The sequence below is a fragment of the Neovison vison genome, chromosome 3 (assembly GCF_020171115.1).
Source record: "Neovison vison isolate M4711 chromosome 3, ASM_NN_V1, whole genome shotgun sequence".
NCBI classification, from domain to species: domain Eukaryota; kingdom Metazoa; phylum Chordata; class Mammalia; order Carnivora; family Mustelidae; genus Neogale; species Neogale vison.
This window is the reverse complement of record NC_058093.1, coordinates 59,071,372-59,092,390: the sequence shown is the minus strand read 5'-3', so window position 1 is coordinate 59,092,390 and position 21,019 is coordinate 59,071,372. Positions and strand designations below refer to the sequence as shown.

Sequence of the window (21,019 nt, the reverse complement as noted above, 5' to 3'; positions counted from 1 at the left end):
AGGAAACATAGTTCATAGTATCTGTTATTCAATTACAACACACATTTAAGAAATACTATTGTAAAGAAGCATAGCAGAACCCAAATACCTTGATTCCTAATTCAATGTTATACTACCTAATTCAATGTACTACTGCCTCTTAATACTCAGAATCCAATAATTAATCCTGATTTTAAAGAGTCTCATAAAAATAATTTTAAAAATAGAGAGTTCCCAGACCTCAAGTTGCTTCAAAAACATCATTCCTCAGAGGCAAGATGTTTTAAAAAATGCTTGACTTCAGTTTATTGTTTAAAAAAACTAAATGGTGTTAACAAGTGACTTTTAAAGTCTCACTGTCATTGTATTAATATTTTCACAGAATATTTCCAAATAACATAAATTGAAGAGTTTCTTTTTACTTCAGGAAGCATTATATTGCCTTTTCTAATATTCTAAGTGTAAAAATGTTTACAAGTACAAAAACAAGTCAATCTGTAACCTAGAAGTTACTCTTTAAGCAACTTTTTTTAGTAGTTTGAGATCAACGGAAATTATGTGGCTGTAGGTATAGAATTAGAAAACTGTCATTATTGAGAAAAGGAAACCAAATCATCTTTAATAATTATGAAATGACTTCAGAATGAAAATACAGAAATAAGACATCAGTACATATTTCTTAAATTGATAGTGAGACTGAGCTGACCTTTTTAAATACTCATGGATGAGTGGTACACTTGTTCATTTGCCCACCTGGCTAACCAGGAGAACTTCTGAGTCAACTAGAGCAATAGAGTCCAACGGGTTGTACTCCACAGAGACAAGGGCACAAGACAAGGCTGAGTAAATGACAACTGGGAGGGTTTCAGGAGACATTTTTAGTAAGAACAGAGTGGCAATTTGAGGGGGCTTAACAAACATTTGGCCACCAATCTCAACAAAGTCAAGCCTGCAATTTAAAAATGACCCAAATAATAGCAACAGTTTTTATTTTTACCTTTCCAGATTATATCATGCATGAACAGCATGGATTTTTATAGGCAAATTTTTTGTAATTTTTATACCATATGTCCACACAAAGGTAATACATAAGAATTATAATTTAAAAAATTTTCCTGATCATAAATATGATCATCAGTAATGGGGAATTTTCTATATAATATGATTAAGTCATGCCTTTGGATTTTCTTTTTTTAATATTTTCATTATTTTATTTTTAAATCTATTGGCCCACCTGGAACTTGTAAATGTTACAATTTAATGCAAGGAAAAATTAAATAAATCTTGACATAAATTAGGTAAACAATACATACCTATCAAAAAGAACTTTATTATTTTTTTACTTTTTTAAAAGCTATTATTTTAATCACCTCATGCTTATCATGACAAGTATGTTCTTTAATCCCCATTACCTATTTCACCCATACTTCCACCCCACCTTTCCTCTGGTAACTATCAGTTTGTTCTCTATAGTTAAGAGTCTGTTTGTCTCACTCCTTTTTTTTTTTTCCTTTACTCATTTGTTTTGTTTCTTAAATTCCACATATGAGTGAAATTGAATGGTATTTGTCTTTCTCCAACTGGCTTATTTTGCTTAGCATTATTCTGTCTAGTTCCATCCATGTTTTTGCAAATGGCAAGATTTCATTCCTTTTTATGGCTGAGTAATATTCCAGTGTGTGTGTGTGTGTGTGTGTGTGTGTGTGTGACTTCTCTATCCATTCATCAATTGATGAACACTTAAGGCTGCTTCCATATCTTGGCTATTTAAACAATGCTACTATAAACATAGGGGTACATGTATCAGTTTGAATTAGTGTTCTTGTATTCTTTGGATAAATACACAGTAGCATGACCACTGAACCAAAGGATGGTTGTACTTTAACTTTTTGAGAAACCTCCATATTATTTCCCACAGCGGCTACACCAGTTTGCATTCCCACCAACAGTATAAGGGGTCATTTTTCTCCACACCCTTGCCAACCTCTGTTATTTCTTATTTTTGATTTTAGCCATTCTGACAGTTGTAAGATGAGATACCTCATTGTGTTTGGATTTGCATTTCCCTGACGATGAGTTAAGTTGAGTATCTTTTTATGTGTCTGTTGAGCATCTGGATGTCTTCTTTGGAGAAATGTCTGTTCACGTCTTCTGCCCACTTTTAATTGGATTATTGGGTCTTAGGTATTGGGTTTTATAAGTTCTTTATATATTTTGGATACTAACACCTTATGGAATATTGAAAAGAACTTTAAAGCATTAAAGAGCTTTGGAATGACTTTAAAGTTTAATTTCTAGAAATACAGCAGAATAAACATTTCTATTTGGTAGACTTTGAAGAGTTTGAGTAGTGAAATGTTCAATGTGGCAAGTTGGACTGAAGAGGAAGAAAACAAGGTCATATGACTTTGTGTTTCAACTTAGTGATAAATGATGTCAGCTAAGAAAAATAGAAATTATTGAGTGCCTTACTGTACACTTTTTATCTAGTTTTCATCTGGTACATTATAAGATGGCACATTCCAAAAACCATTACATGCAGAGAATAATCCTTTTCCAATCTTGTAATGTCCATACTTTCCCATGGATATCAACTTTAGAGAGTTTATTGCCTTGAGCTCAATCAAGGTATTGCATGACTTTAATGTAAATCCTTTAGTGTTCTGTAAGGTCATGGCAAAACTGATTTTATGTAGTATAGGTAGTTCTCATTTATTAATTAAGTTGCTCTGCTCCTTCTCTTTCACATTGAGTATAGTATTCACAGTTATTCCTATATCCTGCAGGGACCAGGCTTCCTCCATATCCAGGGACTCTCTGGGAAAGGAAGTAAAAAGGTTGTATAGGGATGTGTGGTACCTGATTTTCATCATCCAGTCAAATAAGACCTGTGAACTGTAAGACTAAACAAACTTTCTTCTCAGGACCTACTTGGATGCTGGAGGGCAAGAACTACTTATTCAGCTGTTTCAGGAGATTCTTCAGGTAGGTCAAGAAGCTCCTTCTATGCGGGCTCTTCAGCAGATGGTGAAACTTTGGTTGGAGCACCTGGGTGGCTTAGTCAGTTAAGTAACCAGATGTTGATTTCTGCTTTGGTTATGATCTCAGGGTCGTGAGATCCAGCCCTACAATGGGCTTGGGGACGGGCATGGAGCCCACTTAAGATCCTCTCTCTCCTCCTCCCTTTGCCCCTCTCCCCTTGCTCATGCAGGCACACTCTCTCCCTGTCTCTTGCTTGCTCACTCTCAAATAAATAAATAAGTAAATAAATAAAGGATTAGGCAAATTGAGTCTCTGTTCCTTCTCTCTTTGATGCTTCAAAAAATGCCTTATTCATTTTCAAGCACCAAATCTTCATCACCCCCAATTTTATGACCATTGCTTAACTTCAAGGTTTCACCCATCATCTGATAAAAGCACTCTTTCAGTTTTCTCAATTTCATTTCCTGATGGGGTCTTAGAACATTCTCTATGTATCTACTGGCCTTTTTACCCTGTGCTGCTTCTTTTTCTCTGACAAGTTTTTGCCTTTTCTCATTCTTCTCTTCTTCTTCTGTCAGATACACTTGGAAAGATTTAAATGAATTAAGCCATGAGGTAGTCACAGAAATAATTAAAGTAAGAAGAGCAGCAGCAAGAAAATCTGGACATAGAGCAAAATTAGATCTTTAATTCTTAGATCAGGGATCCCACGCTGAGCTCCAGACACGAGAAGGGAAGAGTGGAGAGGAGGAAAATGCCAATAACCCCACGAGAAGCCATAGTGGCAGAAGCCCTACATCTGGGCAAAAGGCTGAATTTTCTTAATACTTGCCAATTTCAAAGAACTATATCAAAACATGGAAAGATGGCAATGGGATTTTTCTCAAGCCATACTTAATATTTTTATTAAAATTTTAATTTTCCTCTAGTATAATATGTTTTAAAGTAGATTTAAAATCTTCCCAGGCATATGGGACCATTCAAGTCAGTGGCATATCATCAATATACCAAATTTCTCAGGGAGGTGTGTTGGATAGCCACAAGAAGTGACCTTCAGTCACTGGAGGTGAGAGGGTGGAACTGAAAATTCCACCCCTCTAATACATGATTGGCTCTGCTGGACACCAACCCCCATCCCTTGGCGAGTTCTAAAAGTCACCTCATTAACATAACAAAAGACACCTTTGTGGCTTGCCTCGCTTAGGGAATTTCAAGGTGTTTAGGACTCTGTGCCAAAAAGGGGAATTAATGCCAAATATATATTTGTTATTATAAATCACAACATCACAGAGGTTATCATTCAAGTCATTTCGAATCTTTTGAGTGAGTTATACTGTTCCAGTTCATGTATTTAAAAGACAACAAAATGAAGGGATTTGTAAGAGTATTTTCAAATAAACATACCTGGGAAGGAACATTTTTGGGAGGCTCTATACGAATGCTTGGATCCCATTCTCCAGGAGGGAGAACAGTAACCTGATCCAAAAATTCATCGATTCCTGATACCAAGTCATTGCGATCTCTAGCTTTGTAAGCAACATCATGAAATACCTATAGGAGGAAAAGATAAAAACAATAAATAAAAGATAAAAAAGTAATTATAAAATCTTAAGGCATTCAGTGTTTTCATTTCCCAGTCATCTTACATATGATTATCACAATTTAAAGAAATAGGCAGCTGTAACTAAAGAAATTTTTAATGTAAAAACGATTATAATTTAGTTTATTCTATGAATGCACATAGATATATATTTTTCTTAGAATGTAGAATGAATGTTGAAATTTCTGGAGACAAGAGTAAGAGAAAGGGAAAGGAGTAAGAAAGGAAGCTCATGAAACTAGAATTAAGGATTCAAGTTTGCCAGAGGTTATTTATGTGTGGGTAAACAAAACTTTTAGAAAGAAGCCCCTGCTTAAAAATAGAGATAAGATCTATAGACTATATTAAAAATTTTAGCAATAGTTATATGCTGGAACATATAAACCAATTAAAAAGGTTTATTTTGTTTTAATTTTTTAATAATGATAAAGTTATAAATTAGTAGCCTCTGGGTATATATCATCTCTATAGAGTGCAGCGAGCATATTTCCATTCAAGATGAGTTCCATTCACGCATACACACATGCACACTGTGGTAGTCCCTTAGGCTATGATGGACACTGGAGATCTCCCTGACACAGGGGAAGATTTCACTCTTTGCCTTCTTCGATACTGGGGTTAGGTGTGTCCGATTCAGGTATACATATGTCACTTTCAAGTCGAGGTAATGATAATCAGTGTGTAAGTTAACACATTGCCTTTTGTGTGCCATAGTGACTGAGAAAAAGCAAGTCGAGATGGAGCATTTATGGGCCTGGGTGCCTGAGGGACCATGATGAGCAGAGCCCCGCTGCCAACCCATGACAAACGCAGAGCATGAAGGAAATCCTCATTGTTTTAAACCACTGAGGTTGGAGGTGGTTATTCCTGCAGCGTAGCGGAATCTCTTCTGACCAACACACCGAGGACAGATATACTTAACATAACAAATGAAGAAAGTAAAAATAAATATAAATTGGAAAAATTTATCTATACCAAACATAATATAAATATTTCTGATACTTTTCATATTTCATATAATATGAAATGGAACAAATATTTCAAGCTTGGAGCTAGTAAATTATTCTTTATGCTGAGCTACATAGTACAGTGACCACATACTCCAAAATTTCCAGGGAAATTGTGCTTTCTTTTATCTACTTTTGAAAGTAGATATATATACTTTCAGATATTTTATCTACCATTTGTTTAAGTTTTCGGTTTGATGCTTAATCTAAACTTCTTCAGCAGAAGAGGTAATGATTATTTTCAAAGGCTTTCTCCTTACTTTCCAGACAAGAACTTTTCACAGAAGATCATTGGTGTGATAAATATACAGTCATTGCTTAAGATAAAATGAAGACACCAAAGATACAGTTAATGGTTTAGTTGTATTTGGGGAAAGATATATTTTGTTAAATATTGACAATACTGATTTCCCTACCACAACACAGAATTAATAGCTCAGGATATCTACCTTCTAAAGAGTTTTATATGGCCATGAGACCTAATCTGGACATGAAAGAATTACAAATGTTTTTAATCCCAAGGAGAGTTTAGCTACTTGACTCTTTCCCTGCTAGTAGCAACTTTCTTGAAATCTTTATTGAGTTGATCTCTTAATTTAAAAATTGCTTCAAGGGATCGTACAATCTCATACCTGTTTTAGATAAATGAATGTCCAAATTCATCCAAGACAGCTGATTTCCTATTATCTTAAAATTCCTCAGAGATATAGATACCACAACTTGTTTGATTTTAAATTAAAAACATTGTTTACTATTGATTTCCTATCATCACTTTCCCCAATAACTCATTTACTTTAAACAGCTCCTCTCCCTTTTCTTTATGTAGCGAGCCTAACGTTCTGATATCAACATTCATTTGTCTTTTCTTTTCTTTTTCTTTTTTTTTTCAATTTCTTTTTCTTCATTTGACTTTTAAGAGAAGCCTTCCCTGAAAGCCTCTCAAACACCTCCTAACACCTTCTTCTTTTTCTTAATAGTTTTCATTACAATTATTTATTGTAATTAATTGTTAATTACATAATTCATTGTTTAATGCTTATTTTCCCTGCTAAAACATGAGCTCTGAGCATTCATTTATATTTATCAAACTATTCATATGCTAAGGATACAGCAGTGAGTAAAATCAACAAAAGTCCATCCCTCATGAGCTTTCATTCTAGTGGGAGGGGAGAGAGAGAAAACAGGCAATATAATGAATATATATTTTGTCAGAGGGTGTTAAGTTCTATGCAGAAAAATGAAGCAGGAAAGAGGAATAAGGGTATGACTAGGGGGATGCTGTAATTTTAAATAGGGTGATTAAGGAAGGCCTCAGTGAGACATTTCAGCAAAAAAACAAGGTATTGGAAGCAAGAGCTCTTCAGGCAGAGGGGATAGCCATGCAAAGTCTCAGGTGAGAGCATGCATCGTATTTGAGAAATAGCTAGGAGGCCAGATCCTGGGGAGAAGTAAGCTAGAGGGAGAACAACAGGAAATGAGGTCTGAGAGGAAAGGTCAGAGGGGCAGAAAGTCATCCTGTAGGATTTGGTAGATCACCATAAGAATTATAAGAGGCCATTAAGGGCCCTGAGCAGAAGAGTAGCTCTAGCTGTGTATTGAGAACAGAATGAAATAGGGAAGGGCAGAGAGAACAAGTAGGAGTTTATTGCAATAATAGAGTAACAATGGTGGCAGGGACAGATGAAAAGAGTAAGAGCCAGGCAATAACAGTTCAGAAAGTCAAAAGTAGTAGGATTCCAGATATATTGTGTAAGCGGAGCCAGGAATATTTACTGATAGACCAGATTTGAGTGTGAAAGATAATACAGGAATCAAGGATGACTTCATAAGACCAGTGACCATGGCTTTATTTTTTTTTAATTTTTAAAAAATATTTTATTTTTTCATTTGAGAGGGAGAGAGACAGATTGAGAGTGAGAAAGCGCACAAGTCAGGAGGAGGGACAGAAGGAGAGGAAGAAGCAGAATCCTCACTGAGCAGGACACAAAGCTCAATTCCTGGACCCTGGGATCATGACCTGAGCTGAAGGCAGGTGCTTAACCAACTGAGTCACCCAGGTGCCTCCATAGTTTTAATTTCCATTGCACAACTAGGAACTGTCACTTCTTTAATTCCTTCTTCCTCCTTCCCATCCTTCCTTCCTTCCATCCATCCACCCATTTTTTTCCTCCATCCCTGCCTCTCTTCCTCCCTTCCTTTCTCTTCTTTTTAAAAGACAGGAGATTCCAGATCATCTTTTGTAAGATGATAGAAATGATACAGTAGGGAGGGAGAAACTGATAATGTAGGAACCAGAGTGGATAATTAAGAAACAAAGTTCTCATCAATGCAGTAGGTGAGAAGGATCCAGAAAAGGAGACTGAGAAAAAAACCAGCAATGAATTAGGAGGAAACCTCAGTAAATGTATTTGTTTCCTTCAAGCCTGCTTTTACTATTTTTGGACCTTTGTTCTTCCATGTATTTCTTAGAATAAGCTTATCAAGCTCCTCAGTAAGTACCAATGGGATTTTAAGTGGAATTGCCTTGATGTCTCCCTCTTCACCATTGCTTGCAATCCTTCTTAAGTGGTGTCTCTGCTTTTCCCCCTTGTTCTTCCACAAGCCAAGTGATACTTTTAAGATGTGAGATAAATTGTCATTTCTCTACTCTAAACCTTCCATTTGCTTTCCAAATCAAAGTCCTTATATGATGTACAAATACCCTACACAGACTACACTGTACCCTACACTGTCTCTTAGACCTCATTGCCTACTGCCCTCTCCCTTTCTCCCTCCTGCCCAGCCTTTTTGTCCTTTTTGCTGCTCCCCAGATATTCCTTGCATCTCCTGTCTGAAAGCATTTTCCCTTGTTTATCCTTTTGCTTGGGAAGCTCCTTCTTCAGATATTTGAATAGCTTGCTCCCTCTCCTCTTTTAGGTTCCTGATTTTAACTTACAACTCTCCCCATTCCACCCCGAACTCCCTTCCCTGCTTTGGTAGTTTCCTCCATAGCATTTATGACCACATACCATATACTTTACTTACTTATGTGTTAGTACATCTTATCACTAGACTATTAGCTCAATGAAAGAAAAAGCTTTTGTCTATTTTGTTCACTGATAGAATCCCAGAACTGCAAGAGTACCTGATGAATAGTTCAAATTCAATAAATATTTATTGAATGAATTAATAAAGAACAAAGTGAAGGAGTAATTTGTCCTACTAGAGACCAAGGCTTATTAGAGTAAAGATACTGTAATTAAAATAGTGATGACACAGAGATGGGTAGGGTTTTTTGTTTGGTTTTTTGAAAAGCACTCATTGCTAACAATTGAATAAATGATGGACTAGCTAGTAAATGGTGGCAAGCCAAGTGATTATTTAATAAAAATGAAACTGGATCTTTACCCACCTCCCACATGAAAAGCAATTCCAGGTATATTAAAAACTTATATTAAAAAAACCTGATATATGAGAGAAAAAGTATAAAACTCACTGAACATAAAATAAAAGACTATTACCTTGGGGTAAGCAATAATATACATGTCAAGGTTTTAGTTTCAAAACAAAGCACACAATTAATTTTAGTTGCTCTTCATGGAAAAAAAAATAAAGAAGAGATGTTCAATAATGTGAGATGCCAATAGAAGATTAAGAGACATGAGTGCTGAACACAGAATAGCATATTCTATAAACAGGGACCTTATTGAAAGCAGTTTGAGTAGAGTGGTAGTGACAAAAATTGGGCTTTAATACACTGAGATGTATGAAGCTAAAATAACCAGGTCCAGGAAGATTCTACTCCTTCAAAGCTTTTGAAATTCACATTCAGTCAACAGTTCTTCAATGGTAGATGCTTTGTGAAGCCGTGAGGGATTTTCTTATAAGGTTGGGGAAAACCTGGACATTTATTGAATATGTACTTCCTAAATAATTACTATATTTGGGCATGTTTTCTGATTGAACAGAAAGAGTCAGTGTTGACTCGAAATCTGGGTAAGAGAGAAAATTCTTGGCAAAAAATTCTAGAACAAGAAGAAAAAAAACAATGCCATTCTTAGTAATTTTTTTGTTTTCATATTCCTTTTGTTTTCATAAAACTGCCATTTATGTTAATATATACTTATTTTATTATTTTTAAATGAATTATATAAATACATATTTTTTTAAATTCTCAGTTTTAAGTTCTATTATGAAAAATATCAGCATACTATTTATATAAACAAAAGTGATTTGGCTTGCTTAATAATGTTTAAGAATGTTAAGGGATAAATACATTGGCAGTAGTGCCAATAAGCAAAATCATATGATTTATTGCTAGCAACGCTTAACAGAAAGGAAGAAAATAGTTAACCGAATTGATTCAATGTGAGGTATTTCTTTTTTTTTTTTTAAGATTTTATTTATTTGACAGAGAGAGATCACAAGTAGAGAGAGAGAGGAAGGAGCAGGACCCCCGCTTAGCAGAGAGCCTGATGCGGGACTCAATCCCAGGACCCTGAGATCATGACCTGAGCTGCAGGCAGAGGCCCAACCCACTGAGCCACCCAGGTAGCCCAATGTGAGGTATTTCTAAAATGACTAGCACATTTAGTCATTAATTCATTAAAAAAAAAGAAAGATTAAACTCTGTCATGACCAGACACTATGCTAAGTCTAAAGATACAAAGGAAAAGACAGACTGACCACCTACAAGAAATTTCTAGGATGGAGAGGAGAAAAACCACCAGAGTTCAGTCAACAAATATTTGAGCACCTAACAAAATCAGGGAACAAAAATGAGTAAGTGGTAACTGATAACATAAAATTTACAGTTTGATAGCATAGTCTGATTCATCACTTTCTTAACTAAACTCTATGAATCAATATATTGCATTTTACTCTTAATGAATTAAGTATTCATTGTCTTCAAAGCAATTAGATAAGCAGAACAATTTCTCTACTTGGGTTTTGAACAAAAAAAAATTTCTTTCTCTTTTAAAAGCAATTAAACTTTTTTTTTTTTTAATATACTCAATGGGTCTATTATTATAACCAATTGCTCTCATTTTCTGGAATAACTTTCTGGCTATTTATGCTTCTCTATCCCGCTGCTCACAGAGACTTACAAATCGCCCCAAAACGAACCTCTAAACTTTCAAGTTGAAGAAATTTATGTTTGAGCCTGCGTTTAGATGGCTAATGCTTGCTCTCAAATTGGGTAGTTCTTATTAGTCAAGGAAATAGATGGAAATCCTTTCTCTGCTCTCGCTCTAAATCTAGAATTTAAAAAACATCAATGCTTCCCTGTTGTTCCGTGGCCACTTGATTAGTCAAAAAAACTTTGGAACTGACATCTTTCTGTTAAGAAAATCTTGACTTCTAATTGAGAAAGAGAAGAATTAGGAAGAGAGATGCCATAAGTATATGTGAACCTCCCATGATGCAGCATGCCCCTCTCACCATATACTATACCCCATCCCCCCAGAAATATCTTATTTCCTAATGTGGTAGATACAGAAACATAACATAACGTGAAATATACGTGCATAAAAGTGACAACACTTAAATTGTGGACTGTAAATCACGGTGTCATATATTTTGCAAAACTGTAATAACTGCAAAATATTAAGCAATATGGAAACACTAAAAGCAAAGATACCATGAGTGTATTCTCAAGAGAATTCTACTAGAGCAGGTTTGTGGTCCTCGTGAAGCCCTTTTCCAATTTCTCTGTTTTCTTCCTCAATAATGTGATACTGTGGAGAACTGAGTAGGGACCTCTCAAAACATGGCCACCTGAACCTTAGAATGTGACCTTATTTGGAATAAGGGTCTTTGCAGGTGTAATGAAGGTAAGGATCTCAAGATAAAATCATCCTAGATTAGGGTGGGCCCTGTACCCAATGACGAGTATCTTTATATGAGACAGAAAGGGAGGAGACACACAGAGGCACAAGGAAGAAGACCATGCAGAGATGGAGGTAGGGATTAGAATTTTGCCACCACAAGTCAAGAAACCCCAGGAGCCACTAGAAGCTAGAGAGACAAGGAAACATTCGTCCCTAGAGCCTTCAGAGAGAATGTGGCTCTCCCATTGACACCCTGACATCACACTTCCGGTCCTCCAAAATGTAAGAAAATAAATTACGCTTGTTTTAATCACCCACTTTGTGGTAAGTTTCTATGGCAGCCATAGGAAATGAAAACACTCATTAAGTTGATTCTTTCTCAAATTGATGAAAAATGTGTTTTTCTTCTAGCTTTTGATTTCCTATGTGTAAATACAATAATAGATCCATACAAAACCATAAAATGTAATTTGGACAGATATAATAGAATTTATATCACCAAGACAAGTTCAAATTTTTCAGATTTCATAAACTTAGGAAAAGTTATATACAATAGTAATCCACTCTTTTTGCAGATTTTCAAGTATCCAAAGACAAAGTATTTCAATAAATACATTAAATTATTTAGATGAGATTCTAAAAAACGTATAACCTGTTTGTTATTTTCTACTGAATTTTGAATATATGACCCTTCTGTGATCTTTTACATCCACTCTTTAACAACAGATTTCCATAAGGTACTGGGGAATACAGGAAATCAGTTATATGTTATTTTTATGTTTTTATTTTTATGATCATACACCTCTTTGAGAAGCTGATAAAAGCTTTTTCCAGTCCAAAAAAATTACATACAATTTTTTTACATAGAAGAATTTGTGTGCTGTATCAAAGAGATCACAGGTCCCTTGAAGTTCATCTATAGCTCCTCTAATGGTTCAAAGACTCTCAGGTTAAGAACATTCAGGCAACTGTAAAGAGAGTTGATAGATATTGCACAGCTTTTGGTGTCATATGTACTATTCAGATAAACTACCATTGTTTTTTCAGGTCCTAAAATTATTTTGCCAAAAACAAGATTTCTAATGATATTAAAAATGGGGCTCACTTAAGCAGCACATACTCTATAGGAGAATATTAATAAATACATTCTAAGTGTCACTAAATCATTTTCTTTAGAATACAAGGTTTTAAAGCATTATACTCATGTGTGTGAATTTGTTACCCCTTTCAAACAAATTTTTCCAAAGGAAATTTTATAGTGGAAGCATAGAAGGATGGGGGTTCCATAGAGAGAAATCTGATTCACAACAGATAGTCATGAATACAGGAACTCCAAAAGTTAAGTGTACCTAGTAGGGGAAAATGTTCCCAATGAACTTGAATAAATACCTCATCTGTCATTAGGGTTGCAATTGATCTGCCAATCTCATGGTACTGTTGACCCTTTCCCAGGGGTCCCAGAAGAATGAACAAAAATCTGTAATTAAGAAGAAAAAATACAAAAAGTTTCATGGTAGAAATACAAAAAACAACTCCAGTAGTTACAGAATGACTCAGCGCAAAAGAATTGTTTAAGATGAGGACTTCAGTATAAAATACATATTTTTTCACAGTTTATTACTATTTTAAAGCATTTTTATAATGATTGACTTTTATTCTTAAGGTCCTTGAGCAAGGGAAATCCATGGTTATTTTGAACTCAGTGTTTTCCCATTTAATTACCTGTAGAGCCTACATAGTAGGTAGTGAAAATTTTAAGGATTCTATAATCCTTAGAGGAAGAAGGTGAGAAAAGTAAAGTATGATTAAACCTTTCTGAATTACAAGGAAGAACTCACTAATATGCAAATTATAGAATGAGGTAAGGAAGAAAAAGGTAATATAATATTATAAACAAAACAAGAACACATAATAAAAACAGTAGATATATGTAACATCTACATTAAATTGAAAAAAATATTGTCAAGAATCAAAGATCAGTTAGTAAGAAAAGATAGGGAGTTAATGATCTACTAATTCTGATTATGGGGGAATTAAAATACAGGCTGCATTGCAGTATTCCACCTAAATTAGACTGAAAGCCTAGTAAAGTCATCAGCACAACTGGAGATTTTGAAGAAATCAGTACATGCTTTAACTTTGGAGGACCGGTAATTGTCTTGTCTCTGAAAAGGTCAATGCTACAGTGAAATCGTGAAAAATTTTAAATGCCATATATTCTGCAATACAATTCAGTGGTATTAATTTGTTGAATGGTTTATGCTCTTAAATGTGAAGACTCATAGTTTCATAAGCTTTAAGGAAACATATACTATAACCTTACCCTTCATTTAGTTACAAACTTTAGCAATTGTGCATGTTTTTATGTAAAGCGTATATTACACAGTCTTAGAAAGTCTGGCATTAATTTTTTGTCAGCTGTACCTGATTTCAAGTCAATTTCTACTACACCGAAATGCCCATTATAAATTTAAAACAGGAATAGCTTATAATGTGGTGGCAGGGGCTTTATCAACTGTAATACTTTCAAGAAATTTTGTAACCTATGTACATCTTGCCATTTTTCAGGTTTCTACTCCATGGGCTATTTATAAAGTCCTAAAAATTTATTTTCTGACATTTTTACTGTGTTGCTATTATATTCATGGTGTGCCCTTTTGTCCCCCTAAGAGAGAATAATTAGGAACCTCGGACAGCTAGCTTTATTCTATTTGTCTAACTAATCTTCTTCCATTTTTCACCTTTCCAAACTAAATAGTCTAGTCTTTTTAATCTCTCCTTATACGGTGGCTCTCCTGTGCCCCTAATTTCTCCTCCATTGTTCTCTACACATATTTTACTATGTCAGTATGAAATGAGGTCACCTAAATCTTGACAGTTTTCAAAGTGAGGGTATATAACCCTATTAAGGCTTTTCTGTACTCTTGGGAATTTTTCTTTTCTTTCCTTTGAAACACAGGAGCTATCCTTGTCATACAGAGCCATCATTGATGTAGAATTTCATCAGATACCTTCCTAAATGGTGGAAAGGGAATGCGCTGCTTGGAAGACTGAAAAGGAATTTTAAACTACTAAAATACTACCTCTACAATTAGTAAGTCTGACATCTTAAATCCAATTCCCAAATTCCCAGAAACTCTGAACAGGTCACAAGTTGTATAAAGAAAATGCAGTCTAATTATAGTCAGATGCCACTTTTATGTGCTCAAGACATCGTCACTCTTTTTTAATAAAAGCTGGCGTATATCAGAACTCTGAGTAGCCCTCCAACAGGATGAACAGACACTTCGTTCTATAACCTGAGTGGTAACCAGGCTCCTGCTTCAAATCTGTTCCTGTCACAGATTCAGGAATAGGTACTTTGTGTGAGTGTTTGGGGGGTTGGGGTGCAAGTGGAGGGTGGGAGAGAATCTTAAGCAGGTAACACACCCAGCATGGAGTCTGACATACAGGGCTCAGTCTCACAATCCTGAGATCACAACCTGAGCAGAAATCAAAAGTTGGTCGCTTAAGCACCTGAGCCCCCCATGCAGACCCAGGGATAGGTACTTGAACACCAAATCCAGTATTAGTCAGCTGAGCTCTAATGAAATGAGGCCTCTCCTGGGAAACTGTTCCATATTTTTGGAATATCTTGTCCATAATCAAAGCACAGAGTGATATAATCTGTGTTTTTAGTTAAGGCCAAAGGTCCATAAGAGGAAACGTTTTTACAAACCCAGTACCATAGCACCTGAACTTTGCATCATTTTAAATTGGCAGAGGCATTCAGTGTTTGGAAGGGGAAGCATACTAATAGGTCCTGAAATAGTCATAGCATCAACGAAAGGGCACCAATCACGAGGGAAATGGAGTAGGTGCTGCTATGGGAATACAAATGGCTGTCTGTATATAGAAATCCCATTTAATAGAGGGAAAAAGGAAGGAAGCAAGATCCCCTGGATGAACTACTAGGAACATAATATGCTAAAGTCAAGAGTCTTCTTTTTCATCACAATTTTGCCCATGGACATATATTTTATCTATGAAATAGAGATAAGTGATAAACAATGTAATTTGGTTTGTATTATCCCTAAGTTGTTAGTTTTTATGTGTAGTTAAATGGAAAATAAGTTTAGGTAATCAAATTAAATTTGTACTTTTTTTTTAAGATTATTTATTTATTTATTTATTTGAGAAAGAGAATGAGAAAGAGAGAGAGCATGTAGGGGGGGAGGGTCAGAGAGAGAAGCAGGCTCCCTGCTGAGCAGGGATTCCCAATGCGGGACTTCATCCTCGGACTCCAGGATCATGACCTGAGCTGAAGGCAGTTGCTCAACCAACTGAGCCACCTGGGCCCCCTAAATTTGTACTTTTGATTTGAATTCAACCACAGTACCACAATGCTGTTACCAGTGATTTTCAGATTCTGGGTATGGGAAGCATACTGTGCCTGAGATGGAAAATACACAGTATATTAGATAGACATCTCTTAAGGATGGCACTCACATGTACTCGGAAGGCTGACTCATTCGAGCGCAAGCTAAGCCTTCAAAACCTTTACCTTTCTGAGTCTGACCAGCCTCCAGTCTCATGCAATCTTTGAGGCAATCCTAACACTTTACCGTTTTTATAAGAAATGACTTATGTGGTGATATAGACCAGGGTATTCAGAGTTGACGAGCAAGCCTGAAAGAAAACACTGGAGTTTGAGAAGAGGGAGGAAAGAACAGAGTAATTTTTGAAATATTTTTTCTCCTCTTCCACAAACAAGAAGAAATGATTTTGTGAATGACACATTAGTTTCTAGAAAAAACTTTCAAAGGAAATTATATTTACTCCTTGTTTTTCCATTTTGTTTGGTTTGGTTTGGTTTTGGTTTGAGGGGGGATTTATTAAAAGAAAAAATTGTTTAAGAAAAATGCAGATGGGGGCACCTGAGTGGCTTAGTGGGTTAAAGCCTCTGCCTTCAGCTCAGGTCATGATGCCAGGGTCCTGGGATCAAGCCCTGCATCGGGCTCTCTGCTCAGTAGGGAGCCTGCTTCTGCCTCTCTCTCTGCCTGCCTCTCTGCCTACTTGGGATCTCTGTCTGTCAGATAAATAAATAAAATCTTTAAAACAAAAAAAAAAAAAAAAGAAAAAGAAAAAGAAAAATGCAGATGATGCTCTGATACTTTTTACCTCGTCGGAATTGGGACTTCAGCCAGTCCTTGAAGCAACACAGCAGGAGACAACCTGACAAACGCAACTACAGTTCGATCCAAGAACTCCAACTCCCCTACTAGGATGTTTGAAGCCTCAGCACCTGGAGGAATCTTTTTCATAAAATGCAGATCAACCTGAGAGTATCACAAAGTAATATAAATCAAAATTAGCTAAATCATATCCTAGCACAGCGCTTCATACACGGTAATCCATCAATAAACGTAGGTGAAATAAATGCAGTTTTTATAAATATAACGTAAATAAAGTTTTTAAATAGTTTAACATCTCATTTGCCCTTTAAAAATAGCAACTTTTTTCCTCTTGTATTTTTCTATGTTCTCATAAATAAGCTGAATACTCTAGTTTCTCTATTTCATGTTTTTAAAAGACACTTCTTTGCATCAGCAATCTTGAAATTTTCAGGGAGAAAAACGTATGTATTCCAGTAAATGAATATTCTTTAATCATAATTTAATCTGTATTGACCAACAGATTTAGAAGATTTATACTATATTATCTAAATTTTGTGCACATTTCAATTAATACTCAAAATATGCCTATTTCAAAAGAAATGTGACCATTTTTCTCCTTACAGCATAAATAATGACTTTTGTCTCCAACTTTCCTCTAGTTTTTCTATATCCTTTACACTCTATATTTGGCCTGATTATTCTTCAATTTCAATTTCTCATCAGAAATTAGAATTTAGATATAGAAGAGTAAAAAAAACAATAAAGTTATTAACATTTGAAGTTGCTGAAGAACCATAGTTGAATTTCTGATATGAGATGTCTGTGATTGAAATGAATGCACACAAAACAAAAGTGATCACTAACAAGAAGAAATGCTTAAAAGGTGAATTCTGGAAAATGACTGTAAAACAATCTTAAGAGTAAAAATCAATTTTTATGCACAGGTCCTCAGTGAAAACCAAGCAGTGACTCTAAAGTCAATTTCACAAGGCCTATTTCTTGTTTCTAATTCATTTGAGCTGCTCTTTATGAGTATCTGTTTGTAGGGAAAATAAGAGTTTATCTGCCTTAGTAATTGGTTTTATGCTCTCCTGTTAATGAAATGGGGGCCCAAGGTCAAAGTCGGGATAGCCAAGAGAAAGAGAAAAGAGCTCTGGCAAACACAGGTGAGGTTAAGAAGATTTTTTTCTTTTGCAAATTTAATGATTTGAGAAGATTTTTTCCAAGAAGTTTAACATGAAAAAAATTTAAGGATGAGTACCTTAGGAAGTCCATAGCCAGAATGTAATGACTACATTAAATATGTTACTTTCTGAAATCAAGACCTCAGCATAGCTATTTAGAGGTTTATAACTACTTAATTTTTCTGTAAGATAAGGGTGCCATGAAACATAAATCCTGTTATATGAAGTACACATTTTATCACAAGGATTGAATATAAAAATAATCTGTAATACTCCACTAAAAACATTAAATAGAACCCAGGTTCTATTTTAAAGAAAAAAATTATTTAACAAAGCAAAACTGCCTATAAAAATTATGACAAATATTATAAATTCCAAAGTTTTTATTCTACAAATATATTTCCAAATATAAATTTGTAAACTCATAAAACATATGCATTGGGATATTACATGGTAAATATTTTCCTTTAATGGAATATCACTTCTTAATTTATAAATACAAAGTATTTATTTACCTTAATAATAGAAGGTTAAATTTCAGGGGAATTATTATCATATTTTCATTTTTGTAGCTAGAAGAAATGCACATATTGAAAATGCTTTAAAGTAGTAATGCTTTACAATTTTACAATAATGCATAAATTTTCAAGAAGGGAATAAAAGGTTACCTATACACTATTAGCCCTTTGACAAAAGCACAATATATCTTCATAGGTCTTTTAGGGACTTAGAAAGGAAACAACTAAGTTTTTTTCTCTTGATGGAAAAAACAATTATACAATGTTAATACACTGGAATAAAATTTAAAGTGAGAAAACAGCTTTTTAAGAAAATGTGTAGTTGATAAATATGAATTATATTGGCAATATCTGTTATAACTTTACTGAGAAATTTAAGTTCTACCCAAAATGAGTTTCTATAAACTCATTTATTGCTAGACAAATGGCAAAGCCTCTGTCACTGAAGTCTGTGCCTCAGGCTGGTGGCAATCATACAAATAAATGTCTTAAGATCCAATTTAATTAAATCAAGGACTATATAGTGTGCTAAAATAGTCCAATTTTACAAAAGGAAATATATGATCCTAGCATTTGAATTTTTTTGCATTACATAATAGCTAATATTCATCAATTTTTATCTGTTATTTAGAAAAAGCATAATTTCAGGTTTAGCAAATTTTGATTTAAAATGTAATAATTTATAGCTAAATAATATATATCTGGAATAGCCATTATATTATACTCATTACATTATATTACTCTTGGGATAGTCATATATTTGGGAGTGATAGATTATATAATACATCACCTAATTTATTATTATATTATGCAATTATATATTGTTATTCTTGCATTAGCCTTATATTTTTGTATTTGGGCTATTATATTATTCAGAAGAACCCTGACAATCTAGCTACCTTTTAATATAACAGAGATCATATTTAAGAAACATAATTTAACCTTTTATAAAATTACAAATACCTAAAACTGCTCTGAAGAACTAGGCTGAATTATATCTCTAAGGCAATCCTTAAGTGGAGTCAAACAGTTGGAATGAACATAATGAAACTAGAATTTTCTGGTTCTCTGAATAGGACCTCGAAGTAATCAAGTTATATACTCTAATGAATATGGATTCACACCCATGCTTCTGGGCTCTTTAGACCTTTACGCTAAGAAGGGGAAGATGTTTTATTCTGCATTTGGTACTTAAGCTGCAGGTGAGAAACAGGTATATATCTAGGGAACAAGGTTGGACAGAAGATCATGGCAGAACAAGAAGTGTCTGGACAAGCCATGTGCTAAGATGTGAAGGAAACAGTGACGGGACTTTAAGGAGAAAGTTTAAGTCTTAAGCCCATTATAAAAGTACAAGAAAATTAATAGCGATTCTCTGAGGAGAAATGGTGTTGTGACCCTACCGCTAGTGATCTTGAGCAGCTCTCTAACTCTCTCTGGAATTCAGCTTTCTCACTTCCTAAATGAGAAGATTTCTGAGGTTTCCTACAGTTCAAGGAATTGAAAATCCATTTATTGTAATATGTTTCACATACTAAAGATAGATGCAGAAGGAAGTTCCTTCTACATAGAAAATAATGTGAAGTTCTCTTTGGGTCATTTGAAATAAACACCACCAACATCCTGGGAAACACTAAAATAGCCATCTTCTACATGTCAGTTTAAAAAACAAAAAGCAATAGACTTTTGACACATCTGCTTTTTTAAAAGCACTTTTTGGAAGCAAAAACATGACAACCTCAGCTTATATTCAAAAACATTCTCCAAATTAATAAATTTGATGAGCTTATCCATTGGAAGGGTTAAAAACATGTAGATTGAATGTACCTAGGATACAGTATTAAGTCACATAAAATGAATAAAGACTTTTTTCCCCCTTAACATCTCAAAATTCTACTGGGTTTTGCAACCTACCTAATAAAGCTTAAATATTAACATAGCCAAAGTAACCTAGAGACTAGCTGAACTTTCATTAAATTCACTACCAAACTGAAATCATCAGGGCTAAAAATGCTTAATTCATATACCTGTAAAATCAGGCACTAAAATTTGTTTCTGTAATGATAGATCATATTTGTTCTTTCCAAACCCTATTACTCTGCCCTCCCAGGTTATAAGGTAAGAAGTATTACTTGGAAAAAGTTCCAGAACTAAAGGCTTGAATTACATTAAATCTCATAGGATTCATTCAACAAGTACATTTCAAGCACCATTCAAGGCACCAGATATCCAGGGGAGACCAAAACATATTAAATTTTTGGTCTAATAGTTATTTTTATGCTATTTCAACTAATATTAAAACAATGACAATAATAAAAACCACTTTTTATTGATGATCTGCTATATGCTCAGCACTCTGCCAGGCTCTCTATATTACCTCCTTTCGTTTCTACAGCAAAATTAGAAATAAGCAATATTGTTCTTAGTTTACATATGAGAAAGCTGAACTTCAGAGAACTTCTCCAAGATCAGATTGCTTATAAATGTTAGAGTTAGGATTCAAGATCTGATGCTCTTTGTCAAAAGCCATGTTCTTTACAATGTGCCATGATATGGACAAGAGACAGGAATAGAGATGGTTGGCACTGAGCAGAGGGCTGTAGAAATTTCACTTGCCTGTTAAAAGATGAAATGGACCACTGATTAGAAATGCAATAAGGAAGACAAGGATTAAAGGAAAGATTATATATTTTTCTCTCTTCTGTAGTTCTAATTGTTGGGGGGCGGGGGAGACCTGAAGATAAGACTACTCTCTCCGATTGACAGTATCCATTTTATTTCAG

At 34.7% G+C, this 21,019-nt stretch overlaps 1 protein-coding gene and 1 pseudogene across 6 annotated transcripts in view; both read right to left on the bottom strand.

Annotated features, from left to right (window-relative positions):
- SLC4A10 (solute carrier family 4 member 10) overlaps positions 1 to 21,019 on the bottom strand; it is a 304,439-nt gene that overhangs the window by 88,359 nt on the left and 195,061 nt on the right. For all 6 annotated transcript variants that reach the window (XM_044242202.1, XM_044242201.1, XM_044242203.1 and 3 more), the window contains 3 exons: positions 16,539 to 16,696; positions 12,768 to 12,855; positions 4,366 to 4,512 (listed from right to left, as the gene is read on the bottom strand). In XM_044242202.1, the coding sequence (XP_044098137.1) occupies positions 4,366 to 4,512; positions 12,768 to 12,855; positions 16,539 to 16,696 (393 nt within the window). The remainder of the gene's footprint in view (positions 1 to 4,365; positions 4,513 to 12,767; positions 12,856 to 16,538; positions 16,697 to 21,019) is intronic.
- On the bottom strand, positions 2,688 to 3,741 carry LOC122902073 (annotated as a pseudogene).